At 58.0% G+C, this 18982-nt stretch overlaps 1 protein-coding gene across 3 annotated transcripts; it reads right to left on the reverse strand.

The window, feature by feature from the left end:
• Positions 1 to 430: 430 nt before the first annotated feature.
• Positions 431 to 18660, reverse strand: MYBPC3 (myosin binding protein C3). 3 transcript variants are annotated; one of them, XM_036861797.1, is made up of 34 exons: positions 18555 to 18660; positions 17153 to 17419; positions 16462 to 16575; positions 16291 to 16383; positions 16061 to 16209; positions 14975 to 15092; positions 14436 to 14484; positions 14191 to 14220; positions 13962 to 14015; positions 12678 to 12695; positions 12247 to 12410; positions 11201 to 11333; positions 10927 to 10929; positions 10683 to 10807; positions 10498 to 10603; positions 10237 to 10403; positions 9716 to 9881; positions 8816 to 8922; positions 8686 to 8715; positions 7651 to 7790; positions 7316 to 7396; positions 6450 to 6609; positions 6029 to 6133; positions 5751 to 5939; positions 4177 to 4311; positions 3811 to 3978; positions 2979 to 3067; positions 2657 to 2852; positions 2262 to 2401; positions 1910 to 2069; positions 1672 to 1808; positions 1204 to 1390; positions 901 to 938; positions 431 to 750 (listed from the first exon to the last, which is right to left on the reverse strand). In XM_036861797.1, the coding sequence occupies exons 1-33, from the start codon at positions 18577 to 18579 to the stop codon at positions 928 to 930; spliced, it is 3816 nt and encodes a 1271-aa protein (XP_036717692.1). In that variant the 5' UTR covers positions 18580 to 18660; the 3' UTR covers positions 431 to 750; positions 901 to 927. The 3 variants fall into 3 exon arrangements, with proteins under 3 accessions (XP_036717692.1, XP_036717690.1, XP_036717691.1); XM_036861795.1 differs by having other exon boundaries at positions 1204 to 1444; XM_036861796.1 differs by lacking the exon at positions 14191 to 14220 and having other exon boundaries at positions 1204 to 1444.
• Between the last annotated feature and the right edge of the window lie 322 nt (positions 18661 to 18982).

The raw sequence follows: 18982 nt of genomic DNA on the forward strand, positions 1-18982 counted from the left end.
TAGACAGGATCACTCTCTTCCTGTGCGATATGGGTGTGGATGGGCAGTGGGTTTTTTTGCCCACTGGGACCCCAAAGCAGCTGGTACACTTTCACTCCAGGCCTTATGGGCACAGCACCACACTGAGATTAGCACTGCCCCCCATCCAGGCTGCTGTGACCATGGGTCACCAGGACAAAGATGGGAGAGCCTGGGGATTCTGGCTCTTTTGCTAATAATACACTTTCCTCTGTCACAGCTCCTCAGTTTCCTCATTTGAAGGTGGGGAAGACTGAGGTTCCTTCTAGTATTAATGTTTATGAACTTAGGATCCCACTCTGGTCCTCATTTAATTCATCTGGGAGAAAGAACACCTGCCTTCAGTTGGCTCTCAAAATCAAGTAAATTTTCCTGTGCTTTTTCTGAAAATAAGCATCTTGGACAAGAAGAGTCAGTTCTCTGTGATTGCACTGATCTTTTATTGCCCTTACACACTGAGAAAACACGGCAGGCAGAGAGGCCTGTCCCCAGCCATCATTTCCTGAGCCCGCACACTTTTCGCCCCGAGGATCTGAGGAGCTTCCAGATGGAGCTCTGACAGGTTAGCCTGTGCGGAGTGCCCCCCATGCCTGCTCATCGTAACTACGCTGCCCTACTGGGGCTCCCCCAGCCCAGCTCCCACACACACACTTGCACACACATCCAGCAGCAGAAGGTGGCTTGTCCAACTTCCTCCCAGGCTCCTGGTACATGGGCTGGCTCCAGTTGCACCTGTGACACAGGCTCCCTTGTGAATGAGCTGGACTGAAGCCCTACTAAGAGCCACCTGCACCCCCATTTCCTGCTGGCTGCCCTGGACCAAGGGCCAGGGCTCAGCCTTTGATTTGGGCCCTGGGTGTCAGGGTGATGTGGAGTACATACCTGGCCATCCCCAGGGAGCCAGCCTGGTCACTGAGGCACTGCAGGAGAGAAGGAGGCCATGCCATGCATGTGTTGAACCGCACAGCACTACATGTGTTTCCCCCGCCCCCAGCCTTTGGGAAGGCTCAGGCAAGCAGCTCTGGCAACAAAGTTCAGAAGCCAACGCCATCTGGACATGACAGGGTCATTGCTCTTTCAGCCAGAGCAGCTGCTTGGGCCAGGACAGCAAAGTGAAAGCCCAGAGTCCCAGCTGGCACCTGGCCTTTGCCACCACCCCAGGCCCTAGCCCAGCGGGTTCCTCACCTCGCACTTCCAGGCGGCACTCACACTGTGCCTCGCCTTGCAAGTTGGTGGCCCTGCAGACATAGATGCCCCTGTCGAAGAGGCAAGGTTTTCTAATCTCCAGGGTCAACACTCCCTGCTTGCTGAACATGCGGAAGCGGGCGTCTTTGCCCAGGTCCAGGCCATTCTTGAACCAGGAAATTTTGGGCTGTAGATGGGAAGGAGGGAGATCTCTCAGGTTGAGAGAGGACCTGGCAGGAACCTAGGGAGACGAGCCATTTGGGTTTCTACTCTGGGGATCCCACTGGAGTCCCAAACTATGCCCAGGGCCGAGTATGAGCAGGGAGCCAATGAGGAATGCCAAGGCCCTGTTCAGGGAGGGCCCTGATACCCAAAAGTGGGGACAGGCTTGGGGGAGGACTGCTTGAGGCGGGGGCCTACGAGCCAGGCCTCCTGGGTCGGCCTGGACCAGGGCCCAAAGCTCCCTACCTTGGGGCTACCCCGGACAGCACAGCAGAGGGTAGCGTTGTAGCCGGCAATGACCGAACGGTTCACCAGGGGGCGGGTGAAGCTTGGGGCCTCAGAGAAGTCCAGGGCCTTGTAGTTGGGTGACTCATACATGATGCCTGTCGGTGACAGAACTTGGTACCAAGAGGGCCACACCTAGCCAGGCTCGCCCCTCTGCCCCAGCCCCTGCCCGCGGGGGGTGGGAGTGAAGGTACAGCACCTGGTCGAGGGATAAAGACAGGCTCCTTGGTGGTGGCGGCTCTGTCACTGGGCCCCACCATGTTATGGCTGAAGACCCGGAAGTAGTAGCCATTGCCGATGATGAGCTCTGACACCACACAGTAGGTGCGGCGGTAATGCTCCAGGACAGTGAACCACTCCTGGGGTGGGGAGGAAAGGTAGGGGGGTCTCTGGGGCAGGCCCTACTTCCTGCCAGGGGCCTCTCTTGGGTACCCCTGGTGTCAGCACCTTCCCTGCGGAGGGAACCAGTCTATTGGGGAGGGGCAGCCGGGGCCCAGGTCTGCCTAGACCCAGAGAGGGTGCGTGCGGGGGGCCCAGGCCCCCGGGCTCACCATGCTCTTCTTGTCAGCTTTCTGAACCGTGTAGCCCCAGAGCTCTGTGTTGCCGTCATCTTGGGGTGGCTTCCACTCCAGAGCCACATTGAAACCCCATGCCTCAATGACCCGGATATCCTGGGGAGGACTTGGCTTGTCTGCAGGAGACAGACCCAGTGGGAAGCCCAAACCTCCTGACATCACCTGAGTGTGAGTAGGGGACGCCAGGCTCCAGGGGCCCCCTCGCCCCTGCCAGGACCTGGCCTGCCATCTTCTGCAGGGGCTCTGGGCATCCCAGAGTAGGGGCCCCAGGCCTGGAAGACGAGAAGCTCCAGGTTGAGCCCTGGGCCCTGGCAGCCCAGCTCAGGGACTGAAAATGCTCGGACTCAGAGGGAAGCCCCAACGCCACATACCAACGACCTGCAGGACCAGCTCGGCCTTGTCCTCCATGCTCTCGATGCGCAGAGTCACCTGGTAGGTGCCCGAGTGGGCGACGTGCGCGGCCCGGATGAACAGGATGGTGTCCGTGGGGCTGTTGCGGATGCTCACCTCCTCGCCTGCCAGTGGCTGTCCCTCTTTGGTCCAGGTCACCTGAGGCCGGGGCTTGCCCTGTGCGGGAGGACAGCTCACTCCCGAGCCTGGCTCTCCCTACCGGCCACTGCCCCAGCCTCACTGAGACATCTGTCTGCTGGGCACGGACAACACACGGGGGGAAGGGAAAGGGGCCAGCCCTACCTGGAAAGGAATGAGGAGGTTCACGGGCTCTCCGACCTTCTTCTGGATGGTCTGGCGAAGATGTCTGGGTAGCTGGAGCCGTGGCCGCTCTGTGGGTACGAGTGAGGGGCTCGGCGGGGGCCCCCACAGCCGCAGGCCCAAGGAGCGCCACGGCGCCCTCCACTGGAGGCAGGGCCTGGAGAGCCGCAACTAGGAAACATGCCGCCTGCCGGGCCCTCCTCTCCTTTAGCTCCCTAACCCCAGCCCCAAAGGTTCCCAAAGCTCCTGGCTTCCACCCGAGCCTCTCCACACTGCTACAACAGGCAGGGATCAGAGAGAGTGAGGAACTTATCTGAGGTCACACAGCTAGCCAGTCACAGGCCAGGATGCAAACCTAGGCTTTTGGACTCTATGCCCCCTGCTGTTTCCATCCCAGTTTGCTGCCTCTTTCCACTCTGAGAACCAATCCTTAAAGGACTGACTCTTTGTTGGCAAAATAATGGAAAGTGGATCCCACATGGGCCAATCTGACAAGTGACCTCACTGCTCAGTCCTTAACACGTGGACAATACCTACCTGTTGGAGCTCAGAGACCCACAAAACAGAGCTCGAAGGTGATGGTACGATGACCTACATTTTCCCTGGTCCAGAACTGGGGGTTGACGTGGAAAACCAACAGGGAGGCCCTCTCCGCACATCTGGCCTGTGGCACAGGTATAGGCACCGACCCCTCCTGTCCCTGCCCAGCATTTATCCCCTCCAAGTAGGGTCTCCCTGACTGCCCCCACCTCCACTGGACCCCAAGGGCCAGGGTGCCAGTGGCAGGTCTCATCCCTGCACGAGGGGCACTCACGCAGTATCTCCTGCACCGTCACAGGCTCCTTGGTGGTGACAGGGGCTCCAGGCCCCGCCACGTTGTGAGCCCGCACGCGGAAGAGCAGCCGAGCCCCCGTGGGCAGGTCCTTCACCAGCAACGATGTGTGCTCGCTCAGCCCCGGGAGCGCAGCCACCCACTCCGAGCCTGGGGGCGGGGGTGGGGATGAGGAGGCAAGGCCATGGGCAGTGTCCGCATCCTGCCGCCCACATCCCTGGTGGCCAACTGGGGCCTCCACCGCGGACAGGGGCCCTGCAGGGTGACAGGGACCTGGCCTGGCCTGGAGGGCAGTTCAGAGAAGGGTGCTGGGAGGCGGAGGGCCCAGGGCTGGGCTGGAGCACTCACAGCCATCCCGGCAGTACTCCACACTGTAGCCGTCGAGGCCTCCAGCTCCCATGCGCTCTGGGGGCCTCCACTTGAGGGAGACGGTGGTGTCAGAGACATCCTCCACCGCCAGGTGGCTGGGCTCACTTGGGGGGCCTGGGCAGAGGGAAGGCCAGAGAGGGGTCTGAGCGAGTCTGCACCAGCCAGGGCAGCTGAAGGACCACAATCCAGGGAAATCCTCCCCCTTCGACTGGCTTTCAAGCACTTTGAGAAATATTTCAGCTCCATTAAAAGACATGTCTCTAGGGCTTCCCTGGTGGCGCAGTGGTTGAGAATCTGCCTGCCAATGCAGGGGACACGGGTTCGAGCCCTGGTCTGGGAAGATCTCACATGCCGCGGAGCAACTAGGCCCGTGAGCCACAACTACTGAGCCTGCGCATCTGGAGCCTGTGCTCCGCAACAAGAGAGGCCATGATAGTGAGAGGCCCGCGCACCGCGATGAAGAGTGGCCCCCGCTTGCCGCAACTAGAGAAAGCCCTAGCACAGAAACGAAGACCCAACACAGCCATAAATTAAATAAATAAATAAAAATTAAAAAAATAAATAAACAGGAGCTGTTGTTTAAAAAAAAAAAAAAAAAAAGACATGTCTCTAGATAGGCTTACAAACAAACACACACCCAAGCAGCAACAGCGATTACAGAAGAGATCTAAAAAGGAAGACACCCCAAAACAACAACAACATGCTTAGAAAGAGCCACTTTTGTCAGATGGTGTAGGAAATTCTATAAATGTAATTTAAGAAAAAACTGGCCTTAAACATGGAAATTTCCTGACCCCGTTATGAGTAACTGAGTTGACTAAGAGCTGAGAAAACCAGAAGTCAGCTCCTAAAGAGAGGCCTGGCCCCTTCTCCCCAGAGGCACCCTCTTCCTGCCATCTCACCAAACTGTGCCCCCCTCCCTGTGTCTGCCCCACCACAGACAGCCACCCTCCTCCCCCCGAGACTCACATGCCCCAACAGGGACAGGTGTCCTCGAGAGTGCCACACCCTCGGTGTCTGTTCTACCTTCTCAACCTCCATTATACAGATGTGGAAACTGAGGCACAGGGGAAGACGATGACTCCAGATATCCCTCCTGGGGATGAAAGAGCTGGTTCTGCAAACCCCATCTCTGATTCCTGGTCCAGGGCCCTTTCCGAGGGACCCAACTGCCCTTACCCTCTTCCCTGGTTAACAAATGCTGGCTGAAGGGACTGGGGAACAGGGAACAATGAAGATTTACTGAGCTGCTGTATGCCAGATGCTCCACCTGCATGATCTCATTTCATCCTAACAATTCTATGAAGTAGATATTGTCATTATCCCCATTTTATAGATGTGGAAAGTGAGGCTGGAGAGGTGTCTCAGCTCCACCCCCTGCCAGCTGGTGACCTCGAGAAAGTCATCTAACTTCTCAGAGCCTCACTTTCTTCACCTGTGAAATGAAGGTGATTAAAGGAGACCACGGGTGTAAGCGCCACCCACAGAGTAGCTGCTATTACTGGGGCCCCTGAACGGGAGGGCGTGGGGCGGGGCAGGCAGGGCAGGCTCACCAACAGGCATGAACGGCTGGGAGGCAGGGCTAGGCCTGGACATGCCCACTGCGTTGACGGCATAGACCCGCATCTCGTAGACCACGCCCTCGATCATGCACCGCGCTTCGTGACTCAGCTCCCGCAGCAGGTCGAAGTTCAGCCGCATCCACCGGTAGCTCTTCTTCTTCTTGCGCTCCAGGATGTAGCCTGGCGAGGAGAGGTGGGAGCTCTGGTCTAGAGCGCAGGCACCCCCGCACCCCCTGCCCTGGGCTATGTCCCCTGTGCCCTCGGCTCACCTAGGACTGGCTGCCCACCATCGTAGGCAGGGGGCTCCCACCGCACCGTGCAGGAGTCCTCGCCCACGTTGCTGATCTCTGGGGCCGCTGGAGCATCCGGCACATCTGGGGGGAGGGTACCCACATCAGCCCTGCCCGGCCGAGGCCAACGTTGCCCATCCCCACACCACCCCAACCAACAGGCTTCCCCCACTGCCCCCAGAGCCTAAAACGATCTTTCCAGAGTGCAGTTCTGATCACATCACCAGCCTGCAAACAACCTGTTACGGCTCCCCACTACCCATATTCACCGGTCCCAGTCCCAACCCTCTCTATGGATCTAAGAATGTGGCCCACAGTGTTTGTTTAGAGACTAAATGAGTGCATGGATGGGTCCTCCCTGGTTGCTCCTGTGGCTTCCCCACCTGGGCCCCTGCCTCACCGATGACCTTGACTGTGAGGTTGACCTGGTCCTCGCCCACGGGGTTCTTCACCGTGACAACATAGACGCCCTCGTCTTCCTTCTCTGCTCCCTCAACGGTGAAGATGCTGCGGTCCTTGGTGGTCTCCACTCGGACCCGGCCCTCGGTCTCACACAGCAGCTGGCGGGGGAGGAGGAGTTGGGGGGAAGGACCCACGTCAGAACCAGGGGCTTCTGCAGCCTCTGCAACAGCTGACAGCCCTGAGATGGGAACGGAGCTCAGTGCTGGGTCTGCTGGGGAGACACAGCCTGTGTGGAAACTGCACCCATGTGAGCATCTAATCCAAGACCCTTTCCTTACCACCTGCCATGGGCACGACACCAGGGCAAGGGTCACAGGTTCTAGCTCTAGCTCTGTCATGGAAGTTTAGACAATCGCCTGTCCGCTCCATGCCTCAGTTTTCCTATCTGCTGAATGGGAATAACATGACCTCACAGAGCTATTGTGAGGATCCTGAAAGACCTCAGCTGGGTAGAGGAACCAGCAGTGAGTTGGGGACGAGAAGCTGACCTGATTGGTGCCCCTGCAGCTACTCCTATTGAAGAGTGCCAGGGAACCCACTCCCTTGCTGGGAAGAAGCACAAAGTCAAGGCCAGCTCAGGAAGACAAGAGCCAGGGAGCGCCCCCAGTCAGGAGGACTTCCTGGCAATGTTGAAGGTGTGAACGTGTGTCTGTCTGGGGCGTGAGGGCCCCGTGGAGACCCTACCAGGGGCAGAAGCACAACTCCTGCCAGATGTGGCACCTTCACAGAGACCTCACCTGAGGGTGGATACCACATGGGCAGAAAATGACTGAGGGCAAATGAGCCACCTTCAGCCTCACTCACCTTCTTGTCAAATACCCACTCATCACTGGCACCTGAATCCCCTGATGCATCGAGGGCTGGCCCTGCTGGGACCTTATTCCCCTGGGAACAGAGCAGGAAGGAAGGAAGGAGTGAGGGGAAAGAGGGTCTGGCTCAGCCTGGAGGGAACCCCTGCCAAGCAACCCCTACCCCTGTCTCTCCTTTGCCCACCTCCCTGACCTCCCAGCCAGCTGAGCCTCTGTGCTCCTAGTCAGTGGCCAGGGCGTGTACATGTGGGGTGGGAAGCAGGTCCCAGCATACATTAGTCCCATGCACCCATTTTACAGGTGAGGAAGTGGGGGAGGGATCCACAGTACCTTTGTGATGGTCTTCTGCCAAATCACAGTAGGAGCAGGGTCCCCGGAGATAGGGACGTCCAGGCGTAGCTTGTTCCCGGCCACCACCACGATGGTATCTGGCACGCGACCTGGGCAGTCCAGGTGGATCTTGGGAGGTTCTGGCAGGGAGATGGCACAGGTCAGCGAAAGAGGAAGGGGCCTAAGGCCTATGAAAGAGGGGAAAGCTAGAAGGAGCACATGCCCCTGGTTGTTTTGTTTTTAATTTATTCTACTGAGGTATAGTTTGCACACACTAAAATGCCAAGACTTGAGCATACAGCTTGATGAGTTTTGACAAATGTATACACCCTGTGTGCATGTATACACCACCCAGTCAAGACCCAAAACATTTCCATCTCCCCAGGAAGTTTCCAGGGAGGTTCATAACATCAGGTCACCTAGTGTAGCATTTCTCAACTTGTGTTTGGGGGAACACTAATGTCTTCCTAGAAAAAAAAAAATTTCCATGGACAATTAGGAAACCTTAGGTTAAACAAAGTTAAGCAGGATTTTTTAGAGCCTTTGACATGCTAATGCACCTTCTGAATCAACAAGAGGTTCCCAAACTTATTTCACCATGGAACCCTTGTAAAATGGAGTATCATATTAAGTGAACTCTGTTTGGAAAGCCCTGACCTACAGCATGCCTCAGCCTGGACTATTCTCCTGAAATTAGGATCCTACACAGTTTAATCTAAAAGCAGGAAAGGTACTTCTAAAAGCAGAAAAGATTTAATAATAAAATCTCACCTCTGTGATGTCATTTGAAAGCTCACACACACCATGTCAGATCATTGTTCCTACCATCCCATAGGGGAGCCACTTCAGGATCCCCATTTTAGAGGTGAGGAAACTGAGGCTCAGAGAGACTGCAGTTGGCCCGTGGTTGTGAGTGGCAGAGCTGGGGCTGGGCTTCAGGGTCCCCACTCCCGGTTCCTTTCTTCCCTCTGCTTGTGAGTGGAAGGGAGACACGGGCAGGGCGTGGGAGGCAGCACGCAGGGGCCCAAGACTCACCCTGTCTAGGCACGAAGTCAATCTTGACCTCTGCAAGAGATGCAAGAGCAAGTCGCACCAGGGTGAAGGCAGGACCCACAGCAGCAAGGCCCAGCGGCAGGGGCCCCCATGCCCCTCAGCACCCGCTCACCCATGAAGTGGAGCTTGGCAGACAGGTTACAGGCAAAGCCTTCTGGCACAAAGCTGTAGTCCGCCTCGTCTGCGGGCGTGACGTCATCCACGGTCAGTCTGTGCACCCTGCAGGGCAGTGATGGCTCAAGGCACCCTGCTGCGCCACGCACTCCTGGCCTCACCGGACACCCCAGCCAGGGCTCCAGGGGGCCCTCATCCCACCCTAGTTCAGTGGTGTTCTAAAATGCTCTCTTCCTCTGTGTTTGAATTTTTCAGCTCCCTTGCATGCTTTCAGAGGTAAGCAGTGTAGACGTGTCCCCTTGGCTGGGCCACTGGAGACTGGGCAGGGGCTGGTCTCATTAATCTCCGTGAACTTGGGCCCAGATGCTCGGGGCATGAGTAAGAGAGTGGGAGAGAGTGAGGGCCCCTGGCCAGAGCCGTCCTCCGAGGCCTCCTACTCTGCCCCGGTCACGAGTTGGGGGAGGGGGAGGGGGAGGGGGGCTCCCACCCTGTCTGTATCTCTCACTGCTTCGTCTTTGTCTCTGTCTCCCTCCTTCTCTGTCTCTAATGGACTCTTCTTCTCTGTATGCGTCTGCCTCTCCATACTTCTGTCTCTCTCTGTATCTTTCTATTTGTCTCTGTCCTGATTCTGTGTATCTGTCTCTCTGTTCATCTGTTTCTCCCTCTGTCTCTCAATCTCAGTCTGACTTTGTCTCTAGTTCAGTCTCGGTCCTGTCTCTGTCTGTCTCTTTCTGTTTATCTCCATTCATCTGTCTGTCTTTGTCACCAATCTTTTTCTCTGTGTCTCTATCTCAGTCTCTCTCTCTCTCTCTCTGTGTATGTATCTCTCCCTCTATGTCAGTCTCTGTTTCTCTCTGTCTCTCCGTGTGTCTGTCTCTGGCACACGCTGCACACTCACCGCCCGATGTGGGACACCTTTATGCGGCTGTCAGGCACCAGCTCCTTCCCGTTCTTCAGCCACACGCCCCGCACGTTCTCATCCGACACCTCACACTTGAACACGGCCTGGTCCTTTGAGCCTACCGTCAAGTCCGCGATGCTCTGGTACACCTCCAGCTTTTTCTCTGGGGGGCATAGGGCAGAGCCAGTGAGCTGGGGAGGGTGTGTGTGGGCGTGAACCCCTGCGGAGATCCCTCGGGCTTGTGAAAACACATGAGTGCAATGCATGTGTGCCTGTGACGGTGCCGTGGACAAAAGGAATCTCATGTGTGCCGGGGTGGGTGACACTAACCAGGCCCATGTGAACCTCCACATACCCTCCAGGTAGTCACCTCAGCATCCCCATTTTATGGATGAGAAAGGTGAGGCCTGAGGTGTCAAAGTGACTTGTCCAAGGCCATGCAGGCCTCGATCCCGGGTTTGCCCAATTCCCCTACACGGCTGGGGGGCTAGTGCTGAGGGGGCCTCCCAGGGCCTCACCCTGAACGATGAGTTCAGCCAGAGCCTGGCCCCCACTCGTGCGCAGCGCGTAGTGCCCAGCATCCTCCAGCGTTGCCTCGTTGATGATCAGGTGGTGTCTCTGGCCGTCCTTCTTGAACCGGTATTTGAAGGTCTCCTCCCGGGTCAGTTCCACCCCGTCCTTCAGCCTGGCCAGAGGGTGGGCAGTAGGTGCCAGGGCCTCCTCTGGGGATGCCCCCGGGTCCCTGGCCCCGCCCCGAGCCCCCCGCCTCTGGCACTCACCATTTGACCTGGGCCCCCTCCTCAGACACTTCACACTCAAACTCCACTCGCTGTCCCACCATCACCAGCTGGTCCTCCAGGGGACATGTGATCAGCACGGGGGGCTCTGTCAAGCAGAGAGAGCATGATGGGCGGGCCGTTCTGCGGCCCCCTCCCCTCTCAGGGTCTCAGGGCGCCAGGCCCACCTTTGACAAAGAGCTCGGTGCCGCACTTCTCACTGCCCACCACGCACTGGTAAGCCGCGTCGTCCGCCAGCGAGCACTGGCTGATGGTCAGCGTGCGCTTGGCGCCGACGGACTCGAAGATGTACCTGGGCGGGGCCGGGGTGTGGGCAGGAGAGCCATGGACGTACCTCCTGGGCTCTGGGTGCCCCCTCAAACTGCCGTCGGGACCCCCGTGCCCACACCCCAGGCCTTCCAGGGGCCTTACTTGCTGTGGAGCAGAAGGGGCCATTGGAGCGTCCCCGATGGGAGGCGCGAGACCGAGAGAAAATGAGCAGGGAACAGAGCCGGGAAGAAACAGAAAGGTGGGGAGTTAAACCCAGACAGAGAGAGAGAAATGGCGGGAGACAGAGAGACAGGGATCCAGAGCTGGCCAGAGAGCATGGGTGGAGGGAGAGGCAGGGAGCGCACGGCTGGGGAGCAGCCCCCCCCAGGGCCCCTCCTCACCCTGCAGTGTCCCCGGGTCCCACTCCCACCCGCACCTGCCGCTCATCTGGATCTCCTGTCTGTTCTTAAGCCACTTGACCTCGGCGTCGGGGTCGGCCAGCTCCACGGTCAGCCGGATCTTGTGGCCCTTGCTCACCTGGTAGGCCGGCTGCAGCTTCTTCTGAAAGGCTGAGCGCTTCCACCCCTCAGCCCCCTGCTCCCGGGGCTGGCCCAGCGAGGAGGGCGAGGTCCTGCCTCTCTCCTCCTCCTGCCTCCCCACGTCTCTCTCTGTGCCTCCGCCTCTGCTGTGACTCTGTCCCTTTACCCCTGTCTGTCACCTCCTTGTCTCTCTGTCTTTGTCGTCCTCTCTTCCTTGGGGTCCTCTTCACCTGCTCAGCTCAGGGATAGGGTCTGGGGCTTTCCAAAAAGACAGAAGCTTGGCAGGAGAATGGGTGATGGGACAAATGGGCCTTCTTCTCCTCTCCACTCTGTTTTACCAACAACCCCCGGTTTTATGCCCTCCTACCAGGTGCCTCCGCTGTCCCAGCTCAGTTTCCTGGGCTCCTTGTCAACCCCTTGATGGGGAAGGGCTGGCCTGAGCCCTCTCCTCGGACCCGCCTGGGGGCGAGGGGCGCTAACCTGCACCCACCTGTTCTGTTTGCCTGTGAGGAAGATTATCCAGGCTCTTCTCTTCGCGGGTTGGGGGGGTCTCTGGGCTAAACTGGCTTCTTCCCCTTTTTTGGGTGTGGGGAGAATTAAGCAGGCTTTTTTTCCCCAAGCCGGCTAGGGGAAGAAGAGGCCGCCTGGCTTTGGCTGGGGGAGGAGGGCTGGCCTGGGCTCCGTCCTCTGCCTGTGGCGTCTCTGGGCTAACTTGGCCCTTTTCTTTTTCTGTGCGGCAAGGTGCCAGCCTGGGCACTCCTGCTTTTTCCCCAACACGACAGACGATTCACCTGGACTCTCCTTCCCTGAGTGTCTCTGGGCCAAGCTGGACGCAGCTCTTTTCCTGTGGGCATGTGCGCGTGCGCGTGCGTGTGCGTGCACGTGCGTGCGTCTGCGCAGGCGCTCACCTCGCCCTCTCCTCTCCCTGGCAGGCGTGTCTCACCTGTGCTCTTCTTCTCCTCCCGCCTCATGCCCTTGAGCCGCTTGAGCATGCCTCGCAGGTCGGTGATGCCGTGCTGGAAGGCGATGCGCTCGTACTCTGACGGGGATGCCTGCCGCAGAATCTCCCACACATCCTCCTCCGCGGGTCCCTCCAGCCTCGAGTCCCTGTGTCACGCGGTCCACGTGGCGAGGCTTCAGGGCAGGCCCCATGGCCAAGACAAAACTGCAGCCCCCTCTCCTCCCCTCCCAAGCGGAAGCTGCCCCTGCCCCTCTGCCTCTTCCCTTCTGGTGGGACAGCTCGAGCTAGAGTGGGTCCTGGGCCAGTGCTGGGGCTCAAGGGGGCTTAAGGCTTCAGTATGCGGGGGGCTGGGACTGGGAGGTGCTCCTGGCTGAAGTAGGGGTGACAGGTGCAGAGCTTCATGGGGCACTCACCGCGGGGTCCGGAAGCTGCTGCTCCAGGTGGGGAAGAAAAGCAGTGGACACATTAGAGGTGTAACAGAGAAGAACAAACCTGACTCCATATTGGATCTATTCCTTTAGCTCTAACCCTTGTGCTGTGTTGCCTGTGCTTGGTCATGCTGGCTCTGCATCTTTGTAAAAGAATGTTGCCTATGGCTCAAACTATATATGATAGCCCATTCTCAAGGCTTTGCCTCCCAGGCTTGACCTTTAAAGGTATATAGCACTTTTCATTTGTATAGAGATAAAAAATTACAGAACAGAAAATAACATTTGTCTTGTTGGAGGTTTACAGGAACATTGTGACCAGACCTACATGGCCGGCTGCAAGAACAAAGGATTCTACCAAGAAGTCTGCAATAACTAGCCACACCCCCTCTCCTTTTAGTAGAAAAGAAGCCTGAATTCTAACTTGGGTGAGGTGGTTCTTTGGGACACTCGCCCACCATCTTCTCGGTTTGCTGGCTTTCCGAATAAAATCGCTATTCCTTGCCCCAACACCTTGTCTCTCGATTTATTGGCCTGTCGTGTGGCAAGCAGTATGAGCTTGGACTTGGTAACGAAGGAATGGGTCATCCCTCCATGGACCGCAGCCCATGGGTCCTCACCTCGACCCTCTTCCCTGCACTTACACCTCTTCGTTTACAGGGCACATGTGGCCTTGTTTATTCCTCCTGAGCTCTGGCACGTGGGTATCAGGAGAACCCGAGGCTCAGAGACTCTCTCCAGTCAGTAGGGATCCTCACCCACGTCAGTCTGATCCCCAGCCCTGTCATCTGTCATCCGCCCTGGTGGGGATGGCTACAGGGTCCTGCCAGTGCCCTGCTGCCCCAAAGCACTTGACCCCGATGCTCATTTTCTGGGCTGTAGCAGCATCGGCCATAATGCAGGGTCCAGGAGAGGGAGGGACAGGACACTGAGGACACAACTCAGTTGCACTAGGCTAGGTGGGCAATTCCTGAGGCTTTGGAGCCTTCTCCCAGCTTCTGGGTCCCCAGAGCCTATTGAGATGAGCTATCGCAGACTCAAGTGTAGGATGGTCATGGGAACGGTGTGAGGATGTTAGTTCACAGGATGTAACTTCTGCTGAGCCCTCTGACTCTTCGCAACACCTGGATTGTCCCATTTGACAGACAAGGAAACCAGCTCAGAGAGATGCAGTGACCTGCTCAGGGCCACACAGCTGGAAAACCACGGTGCCAGAATTTGAAACTGGGCCACGCCACCTGCTCTGGGAGCTGCTACCCAGGGGCTCACCTCTTCCTCAGCAGCGAGCTGAAGTCCAGAGTCCCAGCATCCTCATGGCCATCACTATGGAGAGGAACCCCCATAAGGCCACAGCTGAGCCAACTAGAAGGGGTTTGGGAGCAGGGGGTGGGGTTGTGGTGGGGGGATGGACGTGAGAGGAAGGGACACTGGCTGAACGGCTGCTCCCTGACCATCTCAGACCCCCGGGATCTGTGTACAGGTGGGTAGGAAGGGGTACCTGATTCGCCGACCACCTCCAGCCAGGCTCCTGTGGGGGTTAGACTCAGTTTCTCACCTGCCCAGGGGAGCTTACTCTCTTCCATTCCCATCCTCTTCAGCCTGGCCCTCCACATCACCCCAAGCCCTGACCCCCATATCACCCCCCCATCCTGGTCCCCCGACATTACCCCTGGCCCGAACCCCAAGGGGCCTCAGACCCCAGCACCGGCCTCCCCCAGGCCCTGACGAGAGGTGGCCACTCACGTGCGTCGGAAAGCTGATCGGAGGTCCACGTCTCCGGGGCCGATGGCCTCTGAGTTCAAAGAGGGGGATGAGTCAGGGGAGGAGGCTTCAGAGGGGGCCATCCCAGAAGCCCTGCCCTGGGATCTCCTGGTGTTGCAGACCTGCCCATCCATGACCCTTTGACAGTGGGCATCTGCCCCAGGACCCCATCTTCTCAGCCTTTTCCAGCCAGGGTCGAGGTACCAGGGACGTGGGGCAGTTCATCGTTCCCAATACCTTTGAGGTGGTTCATCTCCCGCCCATCTCTCAACTCACCCTTCACCTGTTCACCTGTGCCAGGATCCCAGACACCAAGATGACTAAGACCCCAGATGAGATCTGGGCTCAAGCCCCACCCCAACCCTGGAAGCCTCGATGGGTTTCTTTCAGTATTGGGCATGTGGTCAGTGGTTGCATGGCCAGGGCTCAGCATCCTCCTAAGTATTGGGAAGTGGAGGCAGGTATGGGGACAGGGCCCATGGGGAGCCCAAACCCAGAACTGATGCCAGAGGGCCCCTTACCATGGACGGTGAGGTTGAAGTTGCAGCTGTCAAATTTGTCCTTGGTGGAAACCTCACAGCGGTAGCCACCAGCAAAGGTGGTCTGGGCATCTGTGATGTGCAGCTCAAACAGGTAGACCTGTGGAGGTGAGGTGTCAGGGGAGACTGGAAGCGAGGAGATGAGGCCCTTCACCCCTAAAGGAGACTGTGGGTGGTTAAGGGCCACCGACCTTCTCACCCCTCAGGGCTTAAATTAATCCATACAGTTTTGTATAAATAGAAAAAGGGGCCCCTTCTCAAGATACATTGACTGCCATCTGCTGGTACAGGGTGGTGATAAAATATAAATCAAGGGTGGCTACAAGGCAAATGGCATTCACTTAAGATGAGGCACTTTGGGGAATTCCCTGGTGGTCCAGTGGTTAGGACTCCATGATTTCACTGCAGTGGGCCCAGGTTTGATCCCTGGCTGGGGAACTAAGATCCTGCAATCCACGTGGTTCGGCCAGAAAAAAAAAAAAAAAAAAAAAAGAGGCACTTTTGTTCAGTGCACAGCCCACACAACTGTACATGTCTACCCTGCCCTGCCAGAAGCCCTCGTGCCTGGGCCGGGACTGTGGAAGAGTGGGAGGAGCAAAGGCTGGGAGTCAAAGCACAGGTTCTAGGCCTGGCTCTGAGTGACCTGGGACCAGCAACAATAAGCTCTCAAGCTTTGGTTTCCTTGTCTGTATAGTGAAGAATTGTTATGGTTGATCATTGAGCGTCCCTTGAGCTCTGATACCCATCCATCTGGGGCCTTTACACCCTCACTGTCTGGTGCCCCTTAAGCCTTATTTATGCCCCCTTGAGACTATCATGCCCTCCGAGCCCCCCATGTCCCACAGGTCCCCTGTGCCTCCCCATAACCCTCCTCTGAGCCTCCCATGCTCCCTGTGTGCCCCTGGCCCCCCAACCAGCTTCCCAGGCTCCCCATGACCTTCTTTGCACCTCCTCTGTGCCTCAAGTCTCATGGTGCCCCTTGCCTCTCTGTGCCCCCCATGCCTTCCAGGGGCTCTCCAGGTCCCCTTTCCATGCACCCCCATGACCCCCGTGCCCCGCAGCTCCCACCTTGCTGGTCCGGTCATAGCTGTCGTGCAGCTGCAGGTGTTGCCCCACCTTGCTGCTCAGGTCCACCCACTTGCCCTTGAACCACTTGACTACAGGCGGTTTCAGGAGGCTAGCCCCGGCCACGCGGGCTGAGAAGGTGATGCTGCCACCTGCAGGAGAGGGGTGACAATCGGGAATGCCCTGCTGCCTCCCTCCCCACCTCACCCTGGGTGCAGCAGCCCCGCACTCACCCGCGGTCACCTCGCCATCCTGTGGCCTCATCACGAAGAGGCCGATGGGATCGTCAGGGACACTGGGTCCATCAGGGGCTGCTGAGCTTGACCCTGTGGACAGAGGCCTTTGGGACCTTCCCTGGGACACCCCCATCCACTGACCCAGCCTCCCTGACCCGCCCCTCTCACCTTCAGGAGTCAGGGAGCCTCCTTCCACTACAGTGGCCGAGGCCAGGGCTTCTCCAGGGGCTCCAGGAGCCTCAGCAGGGGCGGCAGCAGGGCCTGGCACAGGCTCTGCCTTCCCTGGAGAGGATCAGATGGGGGGTCGTGGAGCAGTTTCTAACCAGAGACCCCCTCCTCTTGTCCGTGGTCCTTCCCGTCTTTGCGGTGTGTACAAAGGTTCATTCAGCCTGCCTCTCACCTTCTCCTCACCCTCACCGGCCATCTGTGCCCACATTCCAGGGGGTCGGCCTGAACATCCCTCCTCTCCTTCCCCAGGCTCTGGTCTTGGTCCAGCCCCCCAGGCTGGGCTGGGTCTCCCTCCATGCCCATAAGCTAATGGGGCTTCCCTGCCAGCACACACAGCCCACTGAGTTCCCATCTGCGTGGGCATGTCCAGTGGGAGGGCAGCTTATGTCTTATTCATCTCTGAACTTCCCCCACCTCCGCAACGGCCGTGACACGCCAGGGAGCCATGTGGGGACACTCAGAAAGGTCTTGCTACAGAAAACGGGAAAAGGCCATTGCTGGCTGAGGGCACAGCCGAAGCAAAGGTAAGAAAGTGGGAAAACACCTTCTGCACTCTGGTCGAAGGAGAGGTGGCGGGGCTGCCCCTGCGTCCAGTAGCTCCAACTTCAGGGAAGGCTGCCCAGGGTCTTACCTGCTTCTAAGACCTTGAGGTCAAACTTGACCTTGGAGGAGCCAGCGATGACTGCATAGGACCCCTGGTCGGCAGAGCCCACGTCCCTCACTGTCAGCGTGTGCCGCGTGCCCTCGGCTGCCAGGCCATATTTGTCACTGGCACTGATGTCACTGCCTGCCCGCTGCCAGCGCACCTTCACTCCCGCACGCTCCGTCTCGGCCTCGAACACGGCAGGGCTGCCTGTGGCCACCTCCACTGACCGTGGCTTCTTGTTGAAGGCGGAAACTGAGGGGCAAATGGAATCTGCAGGGGCCCCTGGCTTGCCCATGCACACCACCCATATAGCGCTTCTTATTAAATACGATGACAAGCAGTTTAATGCATCACCTCATTTAATGCTCCAATGGCTCTATGAGGTAGGTGCAGTTATTATGCCCATTTCTCAGATGAGGACTCTGAGGCTCAGAGAGGTTAAGTGACTTACCCAAGATCACATAGCCAGTAGGTAGGAGAGCCAGGCCTGTGGTCCAACCTCCATACAAGAATTTTTGCTAGGTGTGTCCCTGGATACCCCACCCTCTCAGCCTGTGGAAGCCCATCCCCCTTTCACCCCACCAGCTGGGGCCCTTGGCAAGGGACCAGTACTCTGCCTACTTGGACGTGGCTAAATTTGTCCTCTAAGGGCTTCAGGCTATCAGCAACCGAGATAAGACTGGCCTGGGAGGGAGCTGGGGCTGGGGGGATGATCCCTGACATGGGCAACCTTGGTAAGGGCACAGGCCAGGACTGGGGCTCTGGGCTGTGACTTTCTCTGCCCTTGGCTGGGGACCAGGGGCCTCTTGACCATCCTCTCCCAGAGCAGAGGGGCTGCAATACCCCACTGTGGGGGTCTTGACTGGTGTGCGGGCCACAAGGGTGCAGGCTCATAAAGCAGACAATCTCAGAGCTGGAAGGAACCAACCTAACCCCTCTTTGTATAGATGGGGAAACTGAGACCCAGAAGGGGAGGGACCTGTCCAAGAGCATTCAGGGAGCCTGGCTCAAGTCAGCCTGGGGTCCTTCCTTCAGCAGCCTTTTCCCAAAAGGCAAGCCCAGGCTTAACCTTGCTGCAGGAGATGGGCATGGAGGCAGGGAAGGGGTCTTCCTGCGTCCTGAGAGCGGGGTGATGGCCCACTTCCTGCCTTGGCTCTCTCCCACTCTGTGCCCCTGACCCTGGTTTACTCTCACTCTCATCAGAAGGATGAGAAGGAGAAACTGAGAATCAAAAAAGGACCCAGGAGGACGGTGCCCCTGTGCTGGGGCTCAGAGGCCTCGTCCTCATCAACCCCCTCAGGAACTCGATCCTAGGCCCGCCCCCAATTGCAGATGTCCCCAGCCCTCCCTGCCCCACGCTCAGCCCCAACCCCAGGCCTGGAGCTACCTGGTTTCTTCCCTGGCTCAGGCATCTTGGGAGAGGTCACACCAGGAACTGAGCAGGCACGGACCACCGAAAGAGAATCTGAGCAGGGATCCGTCCCCCTACTATATAAGGGGCCATCCCCTCCCCAGGCCCTCCTTATCTGCACCCTGCCCAGCCACCTGCTAAATATAGACAAATTCCAGAGATCAAGTGCTCTCCAGGAGAACATGGGACCCCATCGTTCCTGGCTGGCCCTGGCCCCTCCCCCGCCAGCCCAATATGACAGCTTCTGCCCCCCAACCCTCAATGAACCTCAGGAGTACCCCAAGCCCTGTCTGTACGTCCTTGTGACAGGCAAATTGTGCGGTGGGAGCGTGTGGGACCCATAACCCAGAGGCTGATGGGTCAAACACATCCTTGCCGGGCAGTGGTTACATGCACAACCGTGG

This window comes from Balaenoptera musculus, chromosome 8 (assembly GCF_009873245.2).
Source record: "Balaenoptera musculus isolate JJ_BM4_2016_0621 chromosome 8, mBalMus1.pri.v3, whole genome shotgun sequence".
NCBI classification, from domain to species: Eukaryota; Metazoa; Chordata; class Mammalia; order Artiodactyla; family Balaenopteridae; genus Balaenoptera; species Balaenoptera musculus.